The 21,597-nt window shown below is 36.1% G+C and overlaps 1 protein-coding gene across 3 annotated transcripts in view; it reads right to left on the bottom strand.

The window, feature by feature from the left end:
- HOOK3 (hook microtubule tethering protein 3) overlaps positions 1–21,597 on the bottom strand; it is an 87,222-nt gene that overhangs the window by 35,059 nt on the left and 30,566 nt on the right. For all 3 annotated transcript variants that reach the window (XM_066988337.1, XM_066988336.1, XM_066988335.1), the window contains exons 4-10: positions 19,263–19,313; positions 15,474–15,606; positions 13,253–13,320; positions 6,221–6,283; positions 5,073–5,156; positions 3,656–3,819; positions 2,912–3,052 (exon numbers count right to left, since the gene is read on the bottom strand). In XM_066988337.1, coding sequence (XP_066844438.1) covers positions 2,912–3,052; positions 3,656–3,819; positions 5,073–5,156; positions 6,221–6,283; positions 13,253–13,320; positions 15,474–15,606; positions 19,263–19,313 — 704 coding nt within the window. The remainder of the gene's footprint in view (positions 1–2,911; positions 3,053–3,655; positions 3,820–5,072; positions 5,157–6,220; positions 6,284–13,252; positions 13,321–15,473; positions 15,607–19,262; positions 19,314–21,597) is intronic.

Here is a 21,597-nt window from a genome sequence, read left to right as displayed (position 1 = left end):
TTGTTCAGTGTGGTCAACTGTTCTCCATCAAGGTCAAACGTGCAAGCTGTACCAATTGCTGGATTCAAGATCTGACTTCTGCTGACAATACTGACTTAGTTTTATAAACAAACCTTAAATTGGAATAGAAAAAAATAGACAAAAAAATCAAGAACTACAGGTTCATAAACATGGGTTTGCTAATTCCTGTAGGACATGCAGGGAGTCTCTGATACAAAACACTGGAGGGTCAGGCTCTCTTTAACATGTTGTATAAACTAAGGTTTAAATCTCATTTTTAATGTGGTAATCTACTTATTTTTTAAAGATGATGAAAAAAACTGACATGCATTTTTATCAAAATGTACAACTCAGAGACATTAAACAAAAGTATCTTAAAGAAATACAGAACTCGTATCTCACCGAACTAAACACCTGCAACTTGGTATACATGTTAGTTATCATAAGTTTCATCACCAAAAGCTCAGAGACCTTCAGCTCATGCCCTGATGTGATGCCTCATTGCATTTTCCCTGATGTAAAGAAGTAGAGCAACCGTATACCACAGCAGTCCTCTTCACATTCCACATTTGTTCCCTCTGTATTTACTGCAATATATGCTCCATGACCTTACTACAATGGCATGTAGTGACAGGACAAGGAGCAATGATTTTAAACTGAAAGAGGGTAGGCTTAGATTAGATATAAGGAGAAAATTCTTCCCTCAGAGGGTGGTGAGGCACTGGCACAGGCTGCCCAGAGAAGCTGTGGATGCCCCATCCCTGGAAGTGTTCAAGGCCAGGCTGGATGGGGCTTTGGGCAACCTGGTCTGGTGGGAGGTGTCCCTGCCCATGGCAGGGGGTTGAAATTATATGATCTTTAAGGTCCCTTCCAACCCAAACCATTCTATGATTCTGTGATTAGTAGAAATAATGGAGTCTCAGTCCCTCCACTATCTGGTACAGATAAATACAGAAATCCTGGTGTTCCAGAACACAGAGGATGGAAACTCCAGGACAACAACTGGAGCATAAAATTGCACATACTGCATACTGTTCACGTGGACAGCAAGGGATCTGATAAGAGTTTATGGTCCAAGCCACCCTCACTTAACTAGAAAATATAAACAAAACCATTAGTGGGCATTTGGATAATCTGTATTACGTGTAACCAGGCTACAAGTATACAAACTCCCTGATGACAGTAGACACTCATGTTGTGGCGTAGGTGAGTGGAAAGTACTCAAGATACCGCTGAGTGACTTATTACAGCCATCAGATAGCATAATACTGCTAAGTTGCCTAACATTTACTGATTAGATATGTAATTAGTAACTAATTTACTGAAGCAGAATTGAGTGGTGGTCTGTGCACTCATTTGAAGGATCTGAAAAGGACTGTGACATTGAAGTGGCATTCACAATATGCTCCTTCTGGCAGACCAACATAACTTCAGCAATAAAAGTGCTTAGTGTGACTCACAAGGTGAAGTAACGCTGGGGAGCCATAAGACCAGTACTACTGGGACCACTAACATGGAGTTTAAGTGTGGAGTATGTGCTGGATAGAAAGATGGAAGGCAAAAGCTTATGAAGTTAGGATATGATAACCTGCACTGAATTACTCAATAGGTGGGGGAAAAACTGCACTGAACATATGGCAATTTGATCAGGGTTTGAGAGAGAGAAAAAAAAAGTCATATAAAGGAAAGAGCAAGTCAGGATCATGATGGTTTCTTTGAAGTTGCTTGATGGTTATGGTAGATATGATAAGAGACAAACAAGCCAAAAATTATTTGTTAGAAGCTGAGACAGAAAATCTTTCCAAAAGCAGTATGACACACATAACCAGAAAAAAGTGTAAGCACAGAGTAAATACCTTCAAAATAAATTACAACCCCAACTCATTGCTGAAGCTTAGTAGCAATGGCAACAACTGCTACAAATTGACAGAACAGACCCTAAGTTACGACTGCTATGTATGATGATGATAGGGACAGAGATACATGGCACAATCCAGAGTGCTGAACCCCCATCAAATGAACACCATATAATAAACCCCTCTGATTCAAAGAATGACAAAGTTCACATAGTAGCACCCATAATGAAATTAGAACAACCTGGTATACTGCCAGGATGGCACTGGCCCTGCCCTCTCTCCTCCCTATTCCCAACTATTACTGTTTCCTCAGCTTCATTTTAGAACTTATTTACATACTCAATTTCCTATGTAGTCTGGAAAATCCCCTACTGGTGGTCAATTTATGAGATCCTGGGGCAACCCAAATCTCCCTAATCCCCAATAAAGCACAGAGACTCTCTCTGGGGCAAGGAATTACTCTTTGAACCCAAACTTCAAACACAGATAATTTATAAAATTGGGCAGCACAATGGGTTCGTTCTGTATATTAATGACAAAGAAGGTAAAGATGAATGTCTTTGGTAGAAAGCTAGTGAATTAGAAAAGTCAGTATTAAAATAAGTCATGTTAGAATTGGTAGAAAAAAAGATACAGCTGAGTGACAGATAACTAGTTCTGAATAATCCATGGCAGCAAGATACCACCATTGAAGGACTATGCTGTTGTAAAAGAGGCTGTCCCACCTTATAAACCCCTACCATTGTCAGTCATTACAGCTATGGGTGCTAAAAATTCAGTGGGAAAGACAGCTGTAACAGATGATGTTCATATTATATGATTATGAACCAAAGCACAAGTCTGAACAATCCCATGAAAGGAAAAGGTCTGGTTCCCCAACAGAAACGGACACCCACATCCTGAAGGTGATGATGATCATAGAATAGTCTACACTCAGAGACCAGTACATGACTTGTTATGGCCATAAGATGGTATAAAATTGCTAAATTTGCTAATATTTACTGATTAGGCATATAAGTAATTGATTTATTTAAGCAGAATTTTGTGGTGTGTACCTGAGTACATCTATCTCATCCTTCAGAGACTGAGCCTCTTCTGCTAATGTAGTAAGCTCTTCTGTCTGTTGTCTCAATTCAGCAATCTCCTTTTCTAGTTCTTCACAGCGTATTCTGTAGTCATCTTTGGCAGCTTCTAATCTGTAGAAATGAAGTGAAACAGAAAAGATTTCTCAGCTTGAGCAACAGTTACCTTTCTTCACCATCATCCTCTCTAAGAATGCTAGAAACAGACTTCTTATGCAGGAAAGGAAAACAGAAGCCCAATGTGCAACATTGCAGACACTCCCAAATGCCTTGATTACTGAAAAATATAGAAGCAGATCAAGTTTTTTGATGCCTTCAATTTGATGTCAGTGTTTCTATTTGGAACGTCAAAATGTTGTGATGTTTTAATGGAAAGATAACCTGACTTTTTTCTGTTATAATAATCCAAAAAAATCAATGTTCAAGCAGAAATTTCCACCTTTTTTCATCTTGGGTTGTACAGGGTTTGAAGGTGACATCTTTATCCTACGATTTTTTTCAGCTATTTACGTTCAATAATACTAACCTAATTGTCCAACAAAATGCTGTGGAGCTCCTAATGAGGTGGTTTTTATTTATTTATTCTTAAAGCCTGCCCAGTACATTCATTTAGTTACCAAGTCATTCATGTAGTTACCTGAATTTCAACTAGCAAACATATAGTCATGTCTGCTGCCAGCTACAAACAAACCATCTACCCACATGCAACTCTTCTACCTGAATGTTTCCTCTTGGAGTTGTTCTAGCTGTGTCTGCAGCTGCAAGTGCCTACGACCTGCAGGGCTGTTTGGATCTTCAATAGAATCAGATTGATTCAAACGTTCCATCAAAATCTGGTTCTCGGCAAGCAAGCTGCTCTTCTCCTCCTGAAGGGCTGCAACCTGTTTTAACAGATACACGAACTGGAATAACAGAGCTATCCAGCTCTAAAAAGTAATTTTCTTGTGTGCATAATAAAGTAGAAACACAACTCACAAATGGAAATGCACAGGTTTCAATAATCACATTTCACAAAGGACAAACTGTAATTTTAATAGGTATTCAATTGCTATGTGATGTAACCAACATACGGCAACATTAGGGGTAGAATTTACCACCCATAAAATGTAATTTTAACTGTACTTCTCAGAAGCATCCAGGCAAAAAAGTCTTAGCTATCACAGAAAATGAGTTCAGTATATTGATGTCTGCATACTTTCCAAACACGTAAAATTAGCACTTTGTATGAAAGCTTTTAAAATTGACTTCCAAATGAAACAATGCCTATCAGTCCCATAGAATATCCAAGTCTGGATATCCAAGCGATGGCTGTGCCCTTCTGATTTTTTTTTCATCCAGCAGCCAACTGTAAGCAGATCTGAAACAGGAACAAAATCCCAAGATGGCTCAGTTTACAACAGTTTTGTGAAAACAAGCACTGGTGCAGAGAGAACCAGAAGTGCCGCAAACAGCAGCTGAAGCATGAGTTCATATATTAGTAAGCAGCATAGAAGCTATTATTAAATATGGAGGAGGAGGAGGGCAAGAGAAGAAATATGAAGATCTCAACAGAAGGAAATGCTTCATTAAGAGCTTGCATCATCAAATAAAATCCACCATGAAACACAAATCAAGGCAAACAACTTCATTAATTCTAACAGTTAGTGAACAGCTCGGCAAAAGGCTGAATTACAGCACCAAGAAGTTTCACTGACAATGCCTTCTTGGGCTCCCTCATTACCCTCTTCGTGTCTTCCAGATTACGTATGCTCAATTTTACAGTAAGGCTCAATCTAAACCCATACAGAGCTGGTAGACAAGAGTAACTTCTGACTGGGGTTGAAACTGTAATTGTTATAGCTGCACTGCTCCTAGGAGTTCTCTAACTCAAGCACTGAGCCACAGAGCTCAACTCCTTCCTATCTGAATAAAAGTTTTGTTAGAATGAATCATCTTAGTACTGGCAACATTGCATCAAAATGAGAGAACATAAACTTCACTCTGCTAGCACAGGTAAAGCAAAAGAATTACTGTGCAATTTTCTTCTCCAATTTACAAATTAGATTTCCATACTATACATCTTGTCTTCAGTTACCTAAAAATTAATAAGTCTCCTCCTCAGTAATTACTAATAGATACAATATAGACAACCTACCTGCATATCTAACTCGTGACATCTTTGGGCAATTTCTTCTTTTGTTGCCAGTGCTTCGTTTAATTCTTCCGTAGTTTTCTTCAGCTACCATAAACAACAAATATTTTTAGCTTAATCACTCACTGTAAAGCAGGTAGAAAAATTCTGAACTACATGACTGCACAATTATTTCTACATGTAGGTAATATATTGAATTTTTTTTTTTGAAAGTGAGGCAATTCTGCTCTTAAGAAGAAGCAAAGAAGCAGATATGAGCACTGTTTAATTTGTGTGACAGAAGTAAACATATTTAAGAGTATTTGGTCTTACAAAAAAGCATTACAATTACCACATTTATTCTATGAACAGACTGTAAAAATCCTGAAGAACTTGTGTCTGAAAACCTTGTCAATTCTGCACACACTGAAAAAATTGTCAATACCACTTTTCTTTACGGATGTGAAGAGTGGGTAATTTCAGTTTTGAATCTACTTTTTAAATACACAAAGGATTGGAAGGTGGAATACAGGGAATGGACAATTAGGGTAAAACCTCTCTAGTCACTTCAAACTGCACAACAGGAATACAATTAACATGGTGATGGAGAGCCCTACTCCCTTCTGAAAAAAAAAAAAGACATTGAATCTTATAAGTAGTAGGAAGTATTCAGGTAATCCCCATAAAGGGCTTTATGTTCAAAGATGTATACCTTGCATGTTTTTATACAAATGCTGTAAAGTTAACTCTCTTACAAGTTGTAACAGTTCTCAGGACTGCTTTAAGGATTTTGAACCAAATCTATATATTGTTTTAGCCAATTTTAGAAGTGGGAGATGGCAAAAAAAAGTTTTGATGAATATTACAAACATTCTTATTCTTCTTTCTCATTACCCAGAAATTTACACCAATCTGCAGTTCTGCTGTACTATGCCATATAGCTCTTTTTTTTTTCCAAAATGACTTTCTTCTGTTAAATACTCAAAATGGGAAACTCAATTTATAAAGCAAAATGACTTAAAATACAGAAATTTAATTTTCTGCTCCTTACATGAATTTCCCTCAAAATTCTTTCATGACTCTTATAAAAAAAACAGGTTTCTTAATAAAGCAAAATGATTGGGCACTGATATGCTATGATTGAAGGAAAAGAAACATCTAGTCTTAGATACCTGCCGATCAAGGTCAACGTAAGCATCATTTCCAACAGAGACGGGAGACTCTTTACTCATCAACTGCAATTAGATTACAGTGGATTAGAAAAAGCAAAGATTTACTTTTACATTAAAACCTAAGCTTCAATGAAATACCAGATTGATTTCAACTTTTGTGAGCTTCGTTCTGACAACAATGAAGTTTTCCACTTCATTTTTATATGACATTCAGAAAAAACTACTGAAAGTAATCTTTGAAATTTATTATATTTAAAGCAATATAAATTCTTACATCATCTCATTTTCTTCTGCAAAAGCGCATTCTTATCTACAATGAAACCTGCAGTATATCATGCAGAACATTTTACCAAAGTGCCATTGAATGATGGAAGCTATCACCATTTGAAAGACTTGCCATAAATTGTTCTCTGCCACTAGTTTTCATTTTCTGATCATTTAGAAGTTTGTATCAATTTATTTATTTATCTGACAAAAGTTGGGGATATACCTATTTCAGTTAATTGTGCAAAACAATCAAACTTCATTTTCTGGAGTCACATGCAATTTGCAAAATAAATACGTAAATAAATAAATCTACAAATGGTATTCTTGAGAACGAGTAATAAAATTCTTGGTATACTGAGTGATCAATGGTTGATAGTAATTTTAGTCTGGAATACATTGTTTTTAGCTGTGACTTATGACATAAAGTTAAAAAATAAGAAATACTACATAACTATCTCAAAAGGAGGCATTACAGAAACATAACTGTCATTTCTGCGATTCTATCCAAACATGAAATGTTTTATCGTTTCTCCTATGGCACAACTCACAGAAGTTACAAACAAAAGAAGCTGAACCTAACCAAAATCACAAGATTTCTTACCTCCCCCCACCTCCCCTTCATCCTCTCCCTCCCCCCTATTTTCTCAAGGCCTCCTGTCCAGACTGGTTGCTCTTGCCAAAGACGGGGCTTCCTTTATTCCTTACAGAAACCAGTGCCTTTTGCATAACTTTCCACTGGCAAAGTTCTTCTGGTATATAGCATAGGGCTTGTGTTACCTCCGCATCCTTTCTGTTTATACCACTGTATGCGAGAGCAAATCTCTGTTTGACATTTACACTCCTCAAATATTTATACACTTACATTTCTTTCCCTTTCCCCATCTCCTTAGTTGGGATTTAGCTGTATACTGTGTGTTTAAACTCATCTATCTGTCATCAGAAGTCCTCCTCAGACCTTGACCATGTTTGTTGCTAACTGCTGAATTCCTTCCATTTTATCTCTATCTTTACAATGACAAACTATCCTGAAATGAAGCTTTCCATGAAGCCCAGATTCTCTGGAATAGTAATTAGAAAGTCTCTTGCCTCAGAGCTGTCCTGAAAAATGAAATCACATGCTTTTTTCATTACCATATGTATAGTGGCTTTACAAATTTCTATTTAATTCAAGGCCATGTTTTTGAAGCTGTTTTGCCATCCAAAACAAAAATTTCCAATCCTTCTCTTCTTAGCGTTGTTATGCCTGTTTTAATTGCTCCATTTCACTAGCTATTGTTTAAATGCTTTTCCAGATGACTAATAGGGATGTGAAGACTAACCATGTGCTGAACTATTCACCCTGTTGCATACCCAACAACACTGTTGACAACCACGCGCCCTCCGTGCTCCAGACACTGTGTCAGTACTACCCTTTAAGCCCTTAACTACTTTCCAGCTGGCAAGTCCCAGGCTGCACGCAGCCTGTAACATGCCCCTGACATTCAACATACCCCTTCTGGATGCAGTACAACTACCACTTCAGAAACCCAGCTTACAGCCCTGCTCTAGACTTACGCAGGAGCAATACAAGAGGCTGTACAACCTACTAGTGGCCACTGTGATGTTGCTCCCTTCTGTAGATTACTGTAAAGGAAACAAGCTGAGGCCAATAAATGCAATCCCTTTATTCTTCAGCACATTTTGCCACTTCTCCAAGAACTTCCGACACTTGAGAAGCCCTTGCAGAAACATCCAGAAAAAAAAGGGCAGAATCAAAGAATGGCTGAGGTTGGGAGGACCTCTGGAAGTCACCTGGTCCAACCTCCCTGCTCACGGCCACATCCAGACGGCTTTACAAGGAGGGAGAATCAGGGGGAAAATTAGGGAGAATTAGGGGTGACGTTAACTACATTAGCTGACAGATCAGAGAAGAATTAGGTACTGGAGGTACATGGTATGTGTGTAGATGAATGTTAAACTAAATTTGTGAAGTGAATTCCATGGAGTGCATCATGGATCTGGGGCACAAAAATGTCATGGGAAGTGCACATGAGGCCCCGAAGTCAAGGGCCATAGGAGACACGCAAACGCAACAGGAGACTGAACAAACACAACAGAAAGACAGGAAGCATTCTTGCAATATTCTGACCTGTGACATGGTGGGTGTTCTAAAGATGAAATCTAAGGAATTATGCAGCTGGATTGTGTCCAGACAAGAAATGGGAATGAGACCAACAGATTACTCACAAATAATATACAAATCTGACTTATCATTAGTTAACAATACACTCATGTTAAGAAGTGGGTGGAAAAGTGGAATGAAAAGGGAAAGTAAATAGGGTTGAGGAAGGAGCTTTTCTACCTTTTCCCAACACATTTTCCCACACAGAGGAGAGGACAACAGTATATATAAGCAGATGTCCTCGCTATGTTCTGCTTCTGGACTGCCTCTTCCTATTTTCTCCCCCCTTAAAAGCAAACATTTTACTATAAGCAGCACATCTTGCACAGTACCATTCTACCCACCTATACAAACTACTACAAGACTTCCTGAAAAATTCAGGATAGGTTTTACTGAATGCTGTATTTTTAGGACTTCATGCAGTTACATATGTCAACTCAAAATACATACTACACTTTCTGTCCATCTAAAGAAATATAAGATAACAGGTTTGCCTAATTTTCCCTGTTCTCCACATTGTTTCTAGCCAATCAATCTCTGATAGTACAGAAGTTCAGTGCTCCTAAATGGTCATTTTAACAGTTAACTGCTTGATGGCATATTAAACATTTCTGGATTCATTATTACTAATACACTGTTATTAATTTTAATAGCAAACATCCTTACTGTGTTCTGCCATACCTCCCTTACTTTCATGCTCACATTCAGTCTAACTCCTGAAATACTGTTGTAGTTTTACTGCTTCACATCCAGCCTTAAGTGTGGTATTAGAACACACGGTCTTATTATGTATGAGTCAGCACCAATACTTTGAGTTTAGTGTGGAAACCATTAATATTTTATTTGTTTCAAGTATTTGAACTGGCTGACCCAAGAGAACAAAATGCAGTGGAAAGTGGCCTTCTCATTCTCCCTCCACAGCTGCAAGTCTTATTTTCTTGACAAGCAAACTACAGATAGGCACAAAGGTCTTCAATTTTGCAGCTCCAGAACTGGCTTTCAGCTCTCACCTCATAATTTAGCTTAAATACAGTATTTTCATCTGTTTTAATATTTACCTTTAATGAACAATGATGTGCAGAGATTTTAAAGGTTTTAAAAAGGCAAATGAATAAACTGCCTGCAAAACCCAGCAACAGGCATTAGGCCTCTACAGTAAAAGAACAGTCTTCTTAAGCACTGTGCATGGTAAAAAAGCAAGCATCTAACATTTATTTCCCCGCTTTTCTCTGGTTTATTTTATGATGTTAGAATAAAGACAAAGTAGCACAAGCTCAAACAATCAAAATGTTACTTAGATACAAAAGAGCTTATTCTGTGGTAAAGAGGTTATTCTGGATTTTATGTGGCACACTAACCTGGGCACTGTGACAATTTTTACAACTCTTAGTCTGGTTTTTATGAGAAGCAGTTGTTATTTCCTATTCTGTTCATGTTAATCCTTTATATCTATACAATTCCAAGCTCATAGCTTTGCAAAATGTCTTAAAAAAATACTTGTAGAACTGATAGTTTATTGCTTGTGAAATCTGCACAATTCACACAAACTTCTATATTCAGGGGATTGCTTTCCTTTCTTGTTTATTTACTTTTTAAAGATATAACACTATGAATGATATAGTGTGTACTCCTTAATGCAGCATGACTTTTCCCTTCCTGCTAACAGACCCAATGACATGTTTTTCTATCTATTCAAAATCCCCTGATACCTTTGCACATTTAAAGGACAAAAGTTTCTGTTTTGTGGAAGCAACACAGTCACTATTAATCCAGACAGGCAGGGCTTTTTGCTATGCACCCATACAAGTTTTGACAATCTCTAGTATATTGCTGTAAAGAGCCTATTCTGACTTTCAACTTGACCTGCACAGAAAAGGGAAAACACACTTGCTTTAGTCCAAGCAGAAGACTTTGGAAATTCTCCTGTTATTTTCTGCAAAGATGTCACGGAAAGTAAAATACAGAATAGCCAAAATCATTTCTGTATGGAAAGATTTTTTGCCTTCAGAAAAAAATCTGCCAATTATGAAATTAAAAATACATTTCATATTATACACAATATAACATACTAATTGCAAGTAATAATAAAATAAAATACACTACAAATGGAATATATGTGAATATATTGCATAATACATAGCACATAATATATAATTGTATATAATACTTTTTTGCCAATATTTTTGATAGATATATAATTCTTGCTCTTCCTCTACCTCGTACACTGTCTGCATTTAGAAATGCACATCTCTAGATTGGAATCTAAGGAACTAGGCGGTGGTAATAAACCAAATCAATTTGACCTCACTGATAAAGTGCCAACAAAGCATTCTTAAATTCATAAAACCTTTATGGAGTGCTAGCCATGTTTTATTATAAATGTTTTTATTTTAAACATAAGAAAGCAAGAAAAGAAGTGCTGAAAAATCACTAGTAATTAAAAAATGAAATAAATTTACCAAATAAAATTTAAAACAAAATGCTCATTTTTCCATCTAAAAACAGCTTTTTCATGAAAAAAAGAGAAAAGAGAAAAAAGGCAGATGATTCTTTTCAAAATTATTTTCTTGACTAAGATGATCTATGAAAACCCATAAAGTATCAAGGCATTTATATATGCTTTACTGAAACAGAAAAATGAATTACATAATACATCAGTAAAGCCTATAGAGGTCTTTTTAAACACCTAATTTTGAAGAAAGTGTAACTGCATGTCAAGTGCTTTGAAATGTTTGGATTAGGTGACATATCAACTTTTCAAATATGCATATATAGCTACTTTCCTAAGCACTTTATTTTGGTGTCTCCTACACACTGCTTAGTCCAAGTCACTTGGATTCTGAGATCTGCTCCAAGTCCAAGAAACAGAAGAACTCCTTAAATACAATGAAGTTTCACCCCTCCAAAGTCAAAGACTGAAGGTGCAGCTCTGAAAAGTCTCCTCAGACCTAATCTTGTTTTTGAGGATACTTTCTGACCTCTTTGGTTAAGCACCTCAGGTCCTCCTCATTTGGGTCTAAATACCTTACATTTCTAATCACAGCTTGGAAGGCAGCATTAAGATCACTCAGAATCTGACCAGTCCATGAATAGTAAACCTTCTGATTCACTGAGTTTCAAAATGTGTTCCAGACAAGATAATCATTCTGTGATTTCTCCCCAATTCTACTCCCAATCTCTGAGACAGAGCACAAACACCAAACAAGTTCAATGCCTATTCGTCAAATGCCAAGACTTATAGGCTACTTCAGATCCAGCTATTTTATCAAATTAAGTTAACATCCAGGAGATTTTTAACCTCCTCTCCAGGAGGAAGGATAAGAGAGGCTTTTCTATCTTAAGACAATAAGGGATAAAGTGCTCCTAAAAGCTAAGTTTAATAAAAGATGAGGTAAGAAAATCCACCAAAACATTATCTCATAGTTTGAAAAAAAAAAAAAAAAGCTAAAGTAAAATATCTCAAATTTCAGTCAAATTGGTGCTTGCCTGCTCTTGGCAGCAGTGACTGGAAGATGATTTAGCATAAGGATTCTTTTAACGCCCATTTCAAAAATCCTGTCTGCAAAATTACATACATGAGTCCATAAACAGCCAGCAAGATCTAGAATTGCATGGATGCAGCATTAATCGAAGTAATAATTGAGGTTGGAGTTCCCATAAGCTCAATGATACCTCTTTCTGTATTTAGGCATTAAAGTGAAACTACCCTGGTTTTCAATGTAGAATGTAGTTTCTCTCATTCAGGCTCAGATGAAAGGTTATTACCAATGATTTCCTGCTTACCTGACTTGCCTTCCAGGCAGTAAATGTGCATCTGTAAAGACTAATAGGCACATCTCTTCTAGGCACTTTGGGCACGTTAGAAGTCACTGAGCAGCTTCTTGGCAGTAGTGATCAACACTCTGGTTTACTTTACTTCTCTGATGTGCCCATCTGTATTTTTGATGTGATTCAACACTGACAGATGAGCATGAAATCCTTCATTGCATATAGGAACTCTTCAGGCTAACCACCATAACCATCGCAGTCTCAGAAGCAAATCAAGTTTCCTACTACTGAACAGCACTTTTACAAAATACACAGTAGTATACTTGCCAACATGTAAAAACGTATATCACAAATACCTTCACTACCTTATTCATAACACTACAGCTGACAAAAGAATACTCTGCTATACAGTTCTCTTTCTTGTCCAGTAAAGAAAACATTAACTCCTTTAGTTCATGGAGTTCTGTGATTACAAGGTACAAATTTTGATGAAATTCTACCATATTTGTCACTCATACAGAAGCAGTCTAGTGTACTTCAGGACACACAGGGTAGGAAAGGTATAGGAAAGGGAACCCAGTATCAAAAACATCTAGAAGTTGCAATCTTCTAGATTTAAAGAAAAGTGGGACATTCAAGTAGAGTTCCATGACATAAAGCAAACTTTAGTGCTTTGTGTCTCTAAAATTTAATATTTTTCAATGCAAAATGGCAAAACCTATTCCCCTTATTTTATTTACTTTTAACTGTTTTTTTTTCCAAGTTAAAAAAAAAGGTGTATGTTTGTAATACACTGAAAAGCTGAACTTCTGCACACTGTGGGTACTCTGGCATACCTCCTGAATGGCTGTCATGACAACATGTTGAACCGATTCTTCCATCATCATTATGGTCTGGATGTACTCTGAAAAAAAAAAAAGAGCATTCTGGAATGTTACACACAAAACATGAGGTCAGAAGCTGTATCCTTCCTACAAACTGACTAGATGTCACAGATGATACAGAAATGCATAACCACCAATTAAGTCCCACCCCCAAAAGATACACAAGACTTTATCACAAAATCTGATCAGATGTAAATCCAGGCGCACTGGAACACCGCAACAATGAAAAAAGTACACGATTATCATCCTTTGTTTTTTCCTTCTTGCATGTCACTCTTTAAAGATGTAAATTCTGAAATTTACGTCTAAATTCTACCTATACTCATTTTTTTTCTTAATTTTTTTTTTTTTTACTTTGTTCCCGAACTATTCAGGCTACACAAGTACACAGTCCAAGGACAGACTGTCCTTTCCTGTGAGTTTAAGGTTCATGTCCTTTCTACAACATCCTCATTTCAAGTCATTTCCATATCTGTTCTTAGTTTCTGTTTTAATTTTTGTGCTATATCACAACTGAATTCCCTCCACTTTATCCTCGCTCACCTGTAAGTCCATTTGAGCTACTCGGTAAGTATTTTTGCAAAAAGAGACAAGTTAGAATGACAAATCCTGATGTTTAGACCAAGTCAGGGATTTATAATTTGCCCAGTATCGTATGGTTTCCAGTCAGAGATGATCACCTTTACATGCCACCTACATTCTTTGCCAAAGAGGAAGATGCTGGGGATCAGTCACCTCAAAGTGATTAATTATGTAATGCCAAGTCTCATTCAAAACACATAACTAGACTGCTCAGATATTTTGATTATTTATGCTCTTACTCTGTCAGTTTGAATGTTAAAAGAAATACAGGAATAAGATATACTTCTCACTTGAAGATGCCAAATTATCACCAAAAGGAAGAAAGAATCTTACATAAGACAGAAAAGACAGACGGTCTAATAAAGGAGTTATTTCTGCACTTGTGGAAGAAAATCACCTCTACTTTAATTAATAGGGTATCCAGACTGTCTCCTGATCAAGGAAAGTATAAAAGCAATTTCGTAGTGAGAGATAAAAGTAATTTAGACACCTGAGAAAACTAGAACAAGTAAATTAGTTTAAAAAGCTAAGATGCACTATGCAAGAGGAAGACAAAAGGTCTGAAAGCCTAGCTGCCATTTTGACAGAAAGGGAACTGCAACAAGTTAAATCACAAAGAGACAGATCTTCAATGCAACTTTAATGTAAATAAATAAACATCATTTTATTTATCCACCTGTGTATTTAGTAACTATGTTTCTATGCTCCCTGCTTTAAGTATTAAGAATAAACTGGTTGCTTTGTTATCGTAACACGGCTTGAAATAAGTGTAATTTAAGGTAATTGTCTAACAATAAGACACACAGCAGCACCCAAGGATATAGCTAGTTTAGAGCAAGAGATCTGGGACACTAACTAGTGTATCCACTGTCCAATACACCCTCTGCAGCATCTGCAGGAAAAATGAAAGGGTCCCTATTTTAACTGTGCATGTCAGATAGACAGTTGATACCACAGGAGTCAAGAGAATCAGAATTGTCTTTCAGTGACTGCTGATGTGGGATTCAATTGCCTAACAGGGGCCCTAAGTGCCATTTTGGATGTCTTTGATGCTTAGTCTTCAGCATCTGCTGAGAAGGCCATGGTCACCAGCAGTCATTATTCCTATTTGCCAGTCTCATGAAAAACTCTCAGAAACTACAGTCTCCAAGATCACACCAAACATATCTCAAAACAGCTTCCAGTCATAGTGGTGGCTCTCTGCCATGCAATAAGAAGGTGATTGGAATGCATTCCTAAAACCAATCATATTTTTGGATCCCTAACTACCCAGAGCTACCTCATAAATGGTGAGAGCAAGGGCTCCAGAATTTTCCTTTTTGGAATTCCTTTTTAGCTCAGCAAACAAAAATTGAAACTACATATGTTGATAGCAAAACCAATTCCACAGTTTGAGAGTGCAAAACTACTGAAACTCATAACAAAACAGTAGTTCTTATCTGTAGGACAAAATAACGTTATTACTTATAAAAACGATACTTACTTGTCTCTAATGGCAACCTGAGAAATATCATTTTCCCCTAAGTGATTACACAATAAGCTGGATTTTCATTCAATGTCTTGAAGCAAACATTCTTTCAAAATTAAATACCTTGCTTCTGTTCACAATTGACAGCACATCCCAAAATAAGCTGGAGCATTCTTCCAAGTTCCGCCGCATCAGCATGCTCTCCAATCAGGTTAACATCAGGAAGCGTGAAGTCATTAATCTGTTGCCCCAAAATCTGCATAAAAAGCCAGTATATACATGTCTGTATCACTACACATACACAGATCCACAAATTTCAGCAGACAAACATGATCTGAAATCAACAAGTGTTCACTTTTCGCCTTAGTACAGTTTTCATTCCAACTTTAAAACAAACAAAAATGCCTAACACCATTTTATATACAGACCTCCGAGTAGTAAGTCACCCATATTCTTTGGTACAACTAATATTTGGTGAAACACAAACCTGTCCCAATTAACAAGAAGCTAGTTATTTCAAACTTAGTATGATATTTTTCCAGATAAGAAAGGTAACAAAGGCAGGCTCAAAAGATGATCAACAGCATATGGATAACTTTTTTTTTTTAAACAAAGCTTTCCATTAAAAAAGTCTAATACCTAAAAACATTTTAGCTAGCATAAAATACTATGTACAAGTCTCATATTTCATACCACTGTAAAGGTAGAAATTAAGATATTTCACTTTTACAAAACATGTGTCTAGCATTGATGGATGACAAATGTAAGACTGTAAAACACTTGATCACTTGACCTCGCACTTCCAGAAAATTCAAGCATATTTAGCAATTCCCAGAGCTAAAAAAAATAGCTTAATGGAAAAGAATTTAAGGTAGTAGTACAATATATAATTAAACAGCCCACACACAGAAATAAAAAAAAATACTGAAAAACAGAAAAAAGAAAACATGTGACTTATAATTAATGTAATCTGATTTATAATTAAGAAGGATTTACATTAATGATTGTCAGTAGAAGGAATTAAACAATTCCCTTAGATTGTTCTCCAAGAACTTTCAGGGGGCTGAAAATATGAATATGAAATGTGGAATTAAACACATCTCTGACACATTAATTGCAGATAAAAAGAAACTGTCATTTCTTAAGCAGGGTGCAATAAAGAAACAATGACTACTGAGGGAATCAATCATTTGTTTGCCGAATGCTCCTTTTGATTTAATACTCGAGAAAAACAGAAAAGCAAGTAAAGGTATTTATGAAAAACATTCAACAGATATATATATGAAGAACACACAGAAATCAAGCCATTAAAAAGTTTCCCAGGGCTAGGGAGTTGTGGTTGAGTTTGTTCTTATTTTGTATTTTTGGGGGTCTGTGTTTCTTTGTGTATATGGTTGTTTATTATTAACAACCTTCTCAAAGAATGAGAACCAACACAACTAAAATCTTTGTATACTGTAAAGAACTCTTGATATAATCTTATATGAAAAGACTTCCTTTAGGTCTTTCTAGTGAGAAAATAATTCTATGAATGCATTAAGCACAACAGAAAATATTACCATTGTATATGGACTGTGATAACACAGTAAAACACAAAATTCTTTGATACAAGTCTGATAACGTGTTTACGTATGGACCTGTATTTCTGGAATTTCTTTCAAATGCAGTGCCAGATTAACATTAATAATAACATAACTGCTTTATAGTTAAGGACAATATAATTTCTGTTGAGAAAAAGCTGAAGAGAAGAGGCGTATCAGCGGACACTATAAAGGAACCAAGCAAAGTAAAGGTGAAAACAGAGGAAGATTTTGCAATAACCATGAGATACAATTATAACGCAATAAGAAAAACAACAAAATAAATATAAAAATTAATTCTGGAATAAATATCATGAGATGAAAATAGGCATTTTTCCTTTTTTTTCCAAATAAATACAAAAATACTTTAAAAATACTGTAAAAATTCTTTTACAAAAAGAATAGAAGCTTCTATTCTAAAGCAGCAGAGTTCTGCAGCAAAATTACTGGGGCATCAGAAAGCATGCAAGCTATAAATAGGTACCTTTAGCTTCTTGTTCTTCCTTACTGTAACTGATAAAGACAGCAATGTATGATAGCTATTGAAAGACTGTCCTACTGGATGTGGTATGAATATTTAAAATTTTTAAAATCATAAAAATTAGCATATTGATATTTCAAAGATTTTCAGCTAACTAGGTAAAATTCTTCTATATTCACATCTATATTGCAAAGAAGATGACTGCTAGGAGGGGGAAATCAGGCTCAAGAAAAACATAACCAGGATTCGTAGCAGAATCCAGATAATCCCCAATATCACTACAAGCATTGCATCAGCAGAAAAAAAAAAGAAACCAAACCAAATAGAGTTAAACTTATAAATTTGCGTACTTAATCAGCTTAAATCAGGTCAAAACCTGCTGGCTTATCGAAGCAGTAAAGTTTTCACACTAGAAACTTAATCATCATAAATTCCAACTATCCAAAATGAAGCTGGCATCACTTTTGCCATAGTGATATTAATTTTCTATAACAATTTATTTATTTATTTCTAAAACGGGCTGCTATGAACCAGCTTTCTTTCTGAAGGACCGTATGGGCCTGTGCTGTAGCACTTCTTGAAGAATTGCAGCTCATGGGAAGCATGTGCTGGAGCAGCTTGTGAGACTACATGCTGCAGGAAGGACCAGTCCCAGGCTGAAGCAGAGGAAGGAGGAGTAAGGAGCAGCAGAAACAAATCCTCATGGACTGACCACAACCTCCATCCGCTCCCTATGCCCCTGTGCCACTTGGGGAAGAAGGTAGACGAGCTGAGACTGAAGTTGAGCCCATGAAGAGGGGAGGTGTAAGGAAGTTGTTTAGTTTAATTCTCACTGCTCTACTCTGTTATTATTGGTAATAAATTAGATTAATCTTAGCTAAATGGAGCCTGTTTTGATTGTGATTATAATTGGTGAATGATCTCTCTTTCCTTATCTCAATCTACGATATTTTTTTGATTGTATTTTCTCCCCCTGTCCTGCTGAGAAGACAGAGTGAGCGAGCAGCCTGGTGGCCAACCAATGTCAACCCACCACACCATCAATTTTCAAAATTAATTTCAGCTCGGACAGCTGGCCATTTACTGAATCTGAACTTCTGAGTATAACATTTTCGTTCTGAAAATCTGTTTCTTTTTAAATACTTACATTTATTAACAAATACCTTCCTCACAGAAGTACTTCCAAGAAGCTAATACTGTGGGGTTTTTTTGTTTTGTTTTTTGTTTTTTTTTGAGGGACAAGCAATGTCCAGAATGTACAAGTTATGGATTTTGTGCTGCAGTCTGTACTGGTCAATTTGCTTCAAAACATCACTGAAGCTAAAAGCAAATTTCAACAGAAAATTCACCACTGAAAAATACTGTTTTGTTTCTTCTCCAGAGTGGTTAATTTCCGAGTTTCATAACAGAGAACATGTGCAGACTCTATTATCCCAGGATTAAAGCAATTGATTAAAAACAGTAATGTAAGGAGATGATAGAAATTCTCTTTCTCTCTTCAAAGAAAAGGGGGAAAAAAAGATGTAGTTTTTAGCTGGAGCAGAAGAGAAATATTGAACAGAGGTACTGTTTAAGGCCATCATCAGAACATAGTCAACAAAGATATCTACAGTTTGTATGACAGGATTTGCAGGTCATATTCCTCTAAAAGCTTAGAGTGTTTGGTAATGCAGGTAAGAAGTTTTAGAGCAGGCTAAAGACTGAGAACAGGTCATGAAACACCCTGAGTCAAACATTTTTGAAGAAAAAGTCCGAAGTCAATGAATCAGTAGAACATAATTTACATTAAATAGGTTAACTAAAATATTTACAAAAAGAACATAAATGTAGATTACTTTAAAATATTCTTACCTCATGGTTGTAATCCAGTATCCCTTTTAAAATTTTCTTCAGGTTGCTTACCTATTTGACAAGAAGAGGAAGGAAATAAAATAAATGCAAAGAATAAATTGCAGAAACACGATCATAAAGTAGGCAATCACAGAAGAATCACATAAAAGAATCATACAATCACATCAATTCGCATGATGAGAATTTCTGTTTAAACAGTTTGAAGTAGAATTATGGAAATTATGCAATAGTCCATTGTGATCAGACTGCTAGACCTGGTCACAAATCTTTATGAATTCACATAACCCATTTAAGTTTATGAAGATCAACACATGTTCTCAGATGGCCTCTAGATCAGACTCTAAAGCACCAAGCTTCTTTGGAATACTTGGTTATGTATATATATATATATATATACACACACACACACGCACACAAACACACATATATACATATACATATATATATATATATTTTCACATATATACATATACATATATATATATATTTTTATCTGTAAGTTGAAACATTCTTTTTCTTCCTTCTTGTCATAAAATATGCTAGTGATCTACTGTTTGTAGAAGCAAACCTTTTGTTCCAAACTGAAACCAGCTACTGCTTGGTATCATCTTTTATACCAAGCCTACGTAAGGCTAACTTATTAACATTCTCACTAATTAATCCTCCTGGTTCTTTCATTTTTGTTTGATACCCCCTAACCCAGTTTTTCACAATCAAATGCTTGTCTTATAGTGTCAAGGCAAAATTCACATTTCTTCAATGCCATACAAAGATAGTTTTTGTTCCTCCTGCATAATCAATGACATCAGTTACACGTCTCCTGCTGTATAGAGTCTATGTCACAGTTCTTCAGCTCCCCTTCTGGCAAAAAAACAAACAAAAAAAAAACAAACCACCACAGAAGCCACGACTTAGGACAAGTCTCTAAGAAACTGTGAAAAAGAAAAAAAAAAAAGGCCAGTGGATCTTATAGGTGATGCTTAGAAAAAAAGATATCTTTTTTGAAAATAACTGCGATGGATTCCCACCAAATGGTATAGATTCCCAACAATGTATATATGCAAGAAATTTAGATAACAGAAGCAGTGCACTTGTCCCCTATGACAGCAAGTCTATAAGCGGGTTCTATAAAGACTGAGCAGAAATGAGAGGATGGTTAGAGAACTAAGTAATCACTTCCCAATTCTATTCATCTTATCTTAGACACAGGTAGTGTAAGAATTAGGATTCAGACTAGGATTTGTGAACTGATGTTGCTGACAATAGTAGCCACAGTTGCAAACCATGACACTATAATGGAGAGAGGGAAAAAAACAAATCAAAACAAAACTCTCAAATCCCAGCTGCCTTAAAACTTCCAATTACGTATATACTTTTTATTATTCTGAAAATATCCAATAAGAAACTTCTGGCAGCAGACAGAATCTATCTACCTTCCAAAAGACCTAAGAAAACACTGCAGAAAACAGTTTGGAGGCATGATTGAAGCCCAACGACAGACTCAACACTCCAACAGCCAACAGACAAAATGAAGTGAGGAAAGAAAAATACAGTTCCTTTTCTGGAGGAAACTCTACAAAGGAACTGGCTACACCACTTAATACATCTCTAAAATCTACAATAACATTCTAGCTGTCTGCCCCAAAGCAATCACCACCATCTTTCAAGGGCTATGAACGATCATAACCAAAGTCTGCAACGGATTTAAGATTTTAAAGAAATATAAATCATTTGATTTTTATATCAAATCACCATAACAAATACTGCACTGATTGGAATATAATTTTCTTACTTGATTCATTAAAATCTTCCAGTCTGTAATTTACCTGCGTCTGCTGCAGAAAGTTTCACAGAAACCCAAGGGCCATGCTGTAGAATTTAAGTCCAGTTTACCGATGAGAACATTGTGAGGAACCTTGAACTTGAACACAATCCCAGAAATGAGAAACAAAATAGGATGTACTAGGCTAGAAAATACTTGTTTTCCCCTTTTCTTGTGAGCATTTTTTGAATTAAAATCCCTTAAAAACAAAGAGTTATCTTCCTCCATATAACTTTCATAGAACTTAGAGCTGAGATGCTGGAACAATATCAGCATTGATCAGAATCTGTCAAGAAAAACACCATATAGGACAGCATCTTCAGAAAAAGATAACAGCGAATAAACTGAAATAATCTTGTCTTTGAGGTCCAATTTTTTTTTTTTTGTCAACCACTGCCAATCAGCAGTGTTGGGATAACTTGCCTTCAGGAATTAACTGCACCATCTTTGTACTGAGAGCACAATCAGACAATTATAAAGCCAAAGCAGCATCTTTATAGACTGGCTTAAACT

The sequence above is a fragment of the Anser cygnoides genome, chromosome Z, assembly GCF_040182565.1.
Source record: "Anser cygnoides isolate HZ-2024a breed goose chromosome Z, Taihu_goose_T2T_genome, whole genome shotgun sequence".
NCBI classification, from domain to species: domain Eukaryota; kingdom Metazoa; phylum Chordata; class Aves; order Anseriformes; family Anatidae; genus Anser; species Anser cygnoides.
The sequence above is the reverse complement of the archived record's forward strand: the minus strand, read 5'-3'. Positions and strand labels throughout refer to the sequence as shown.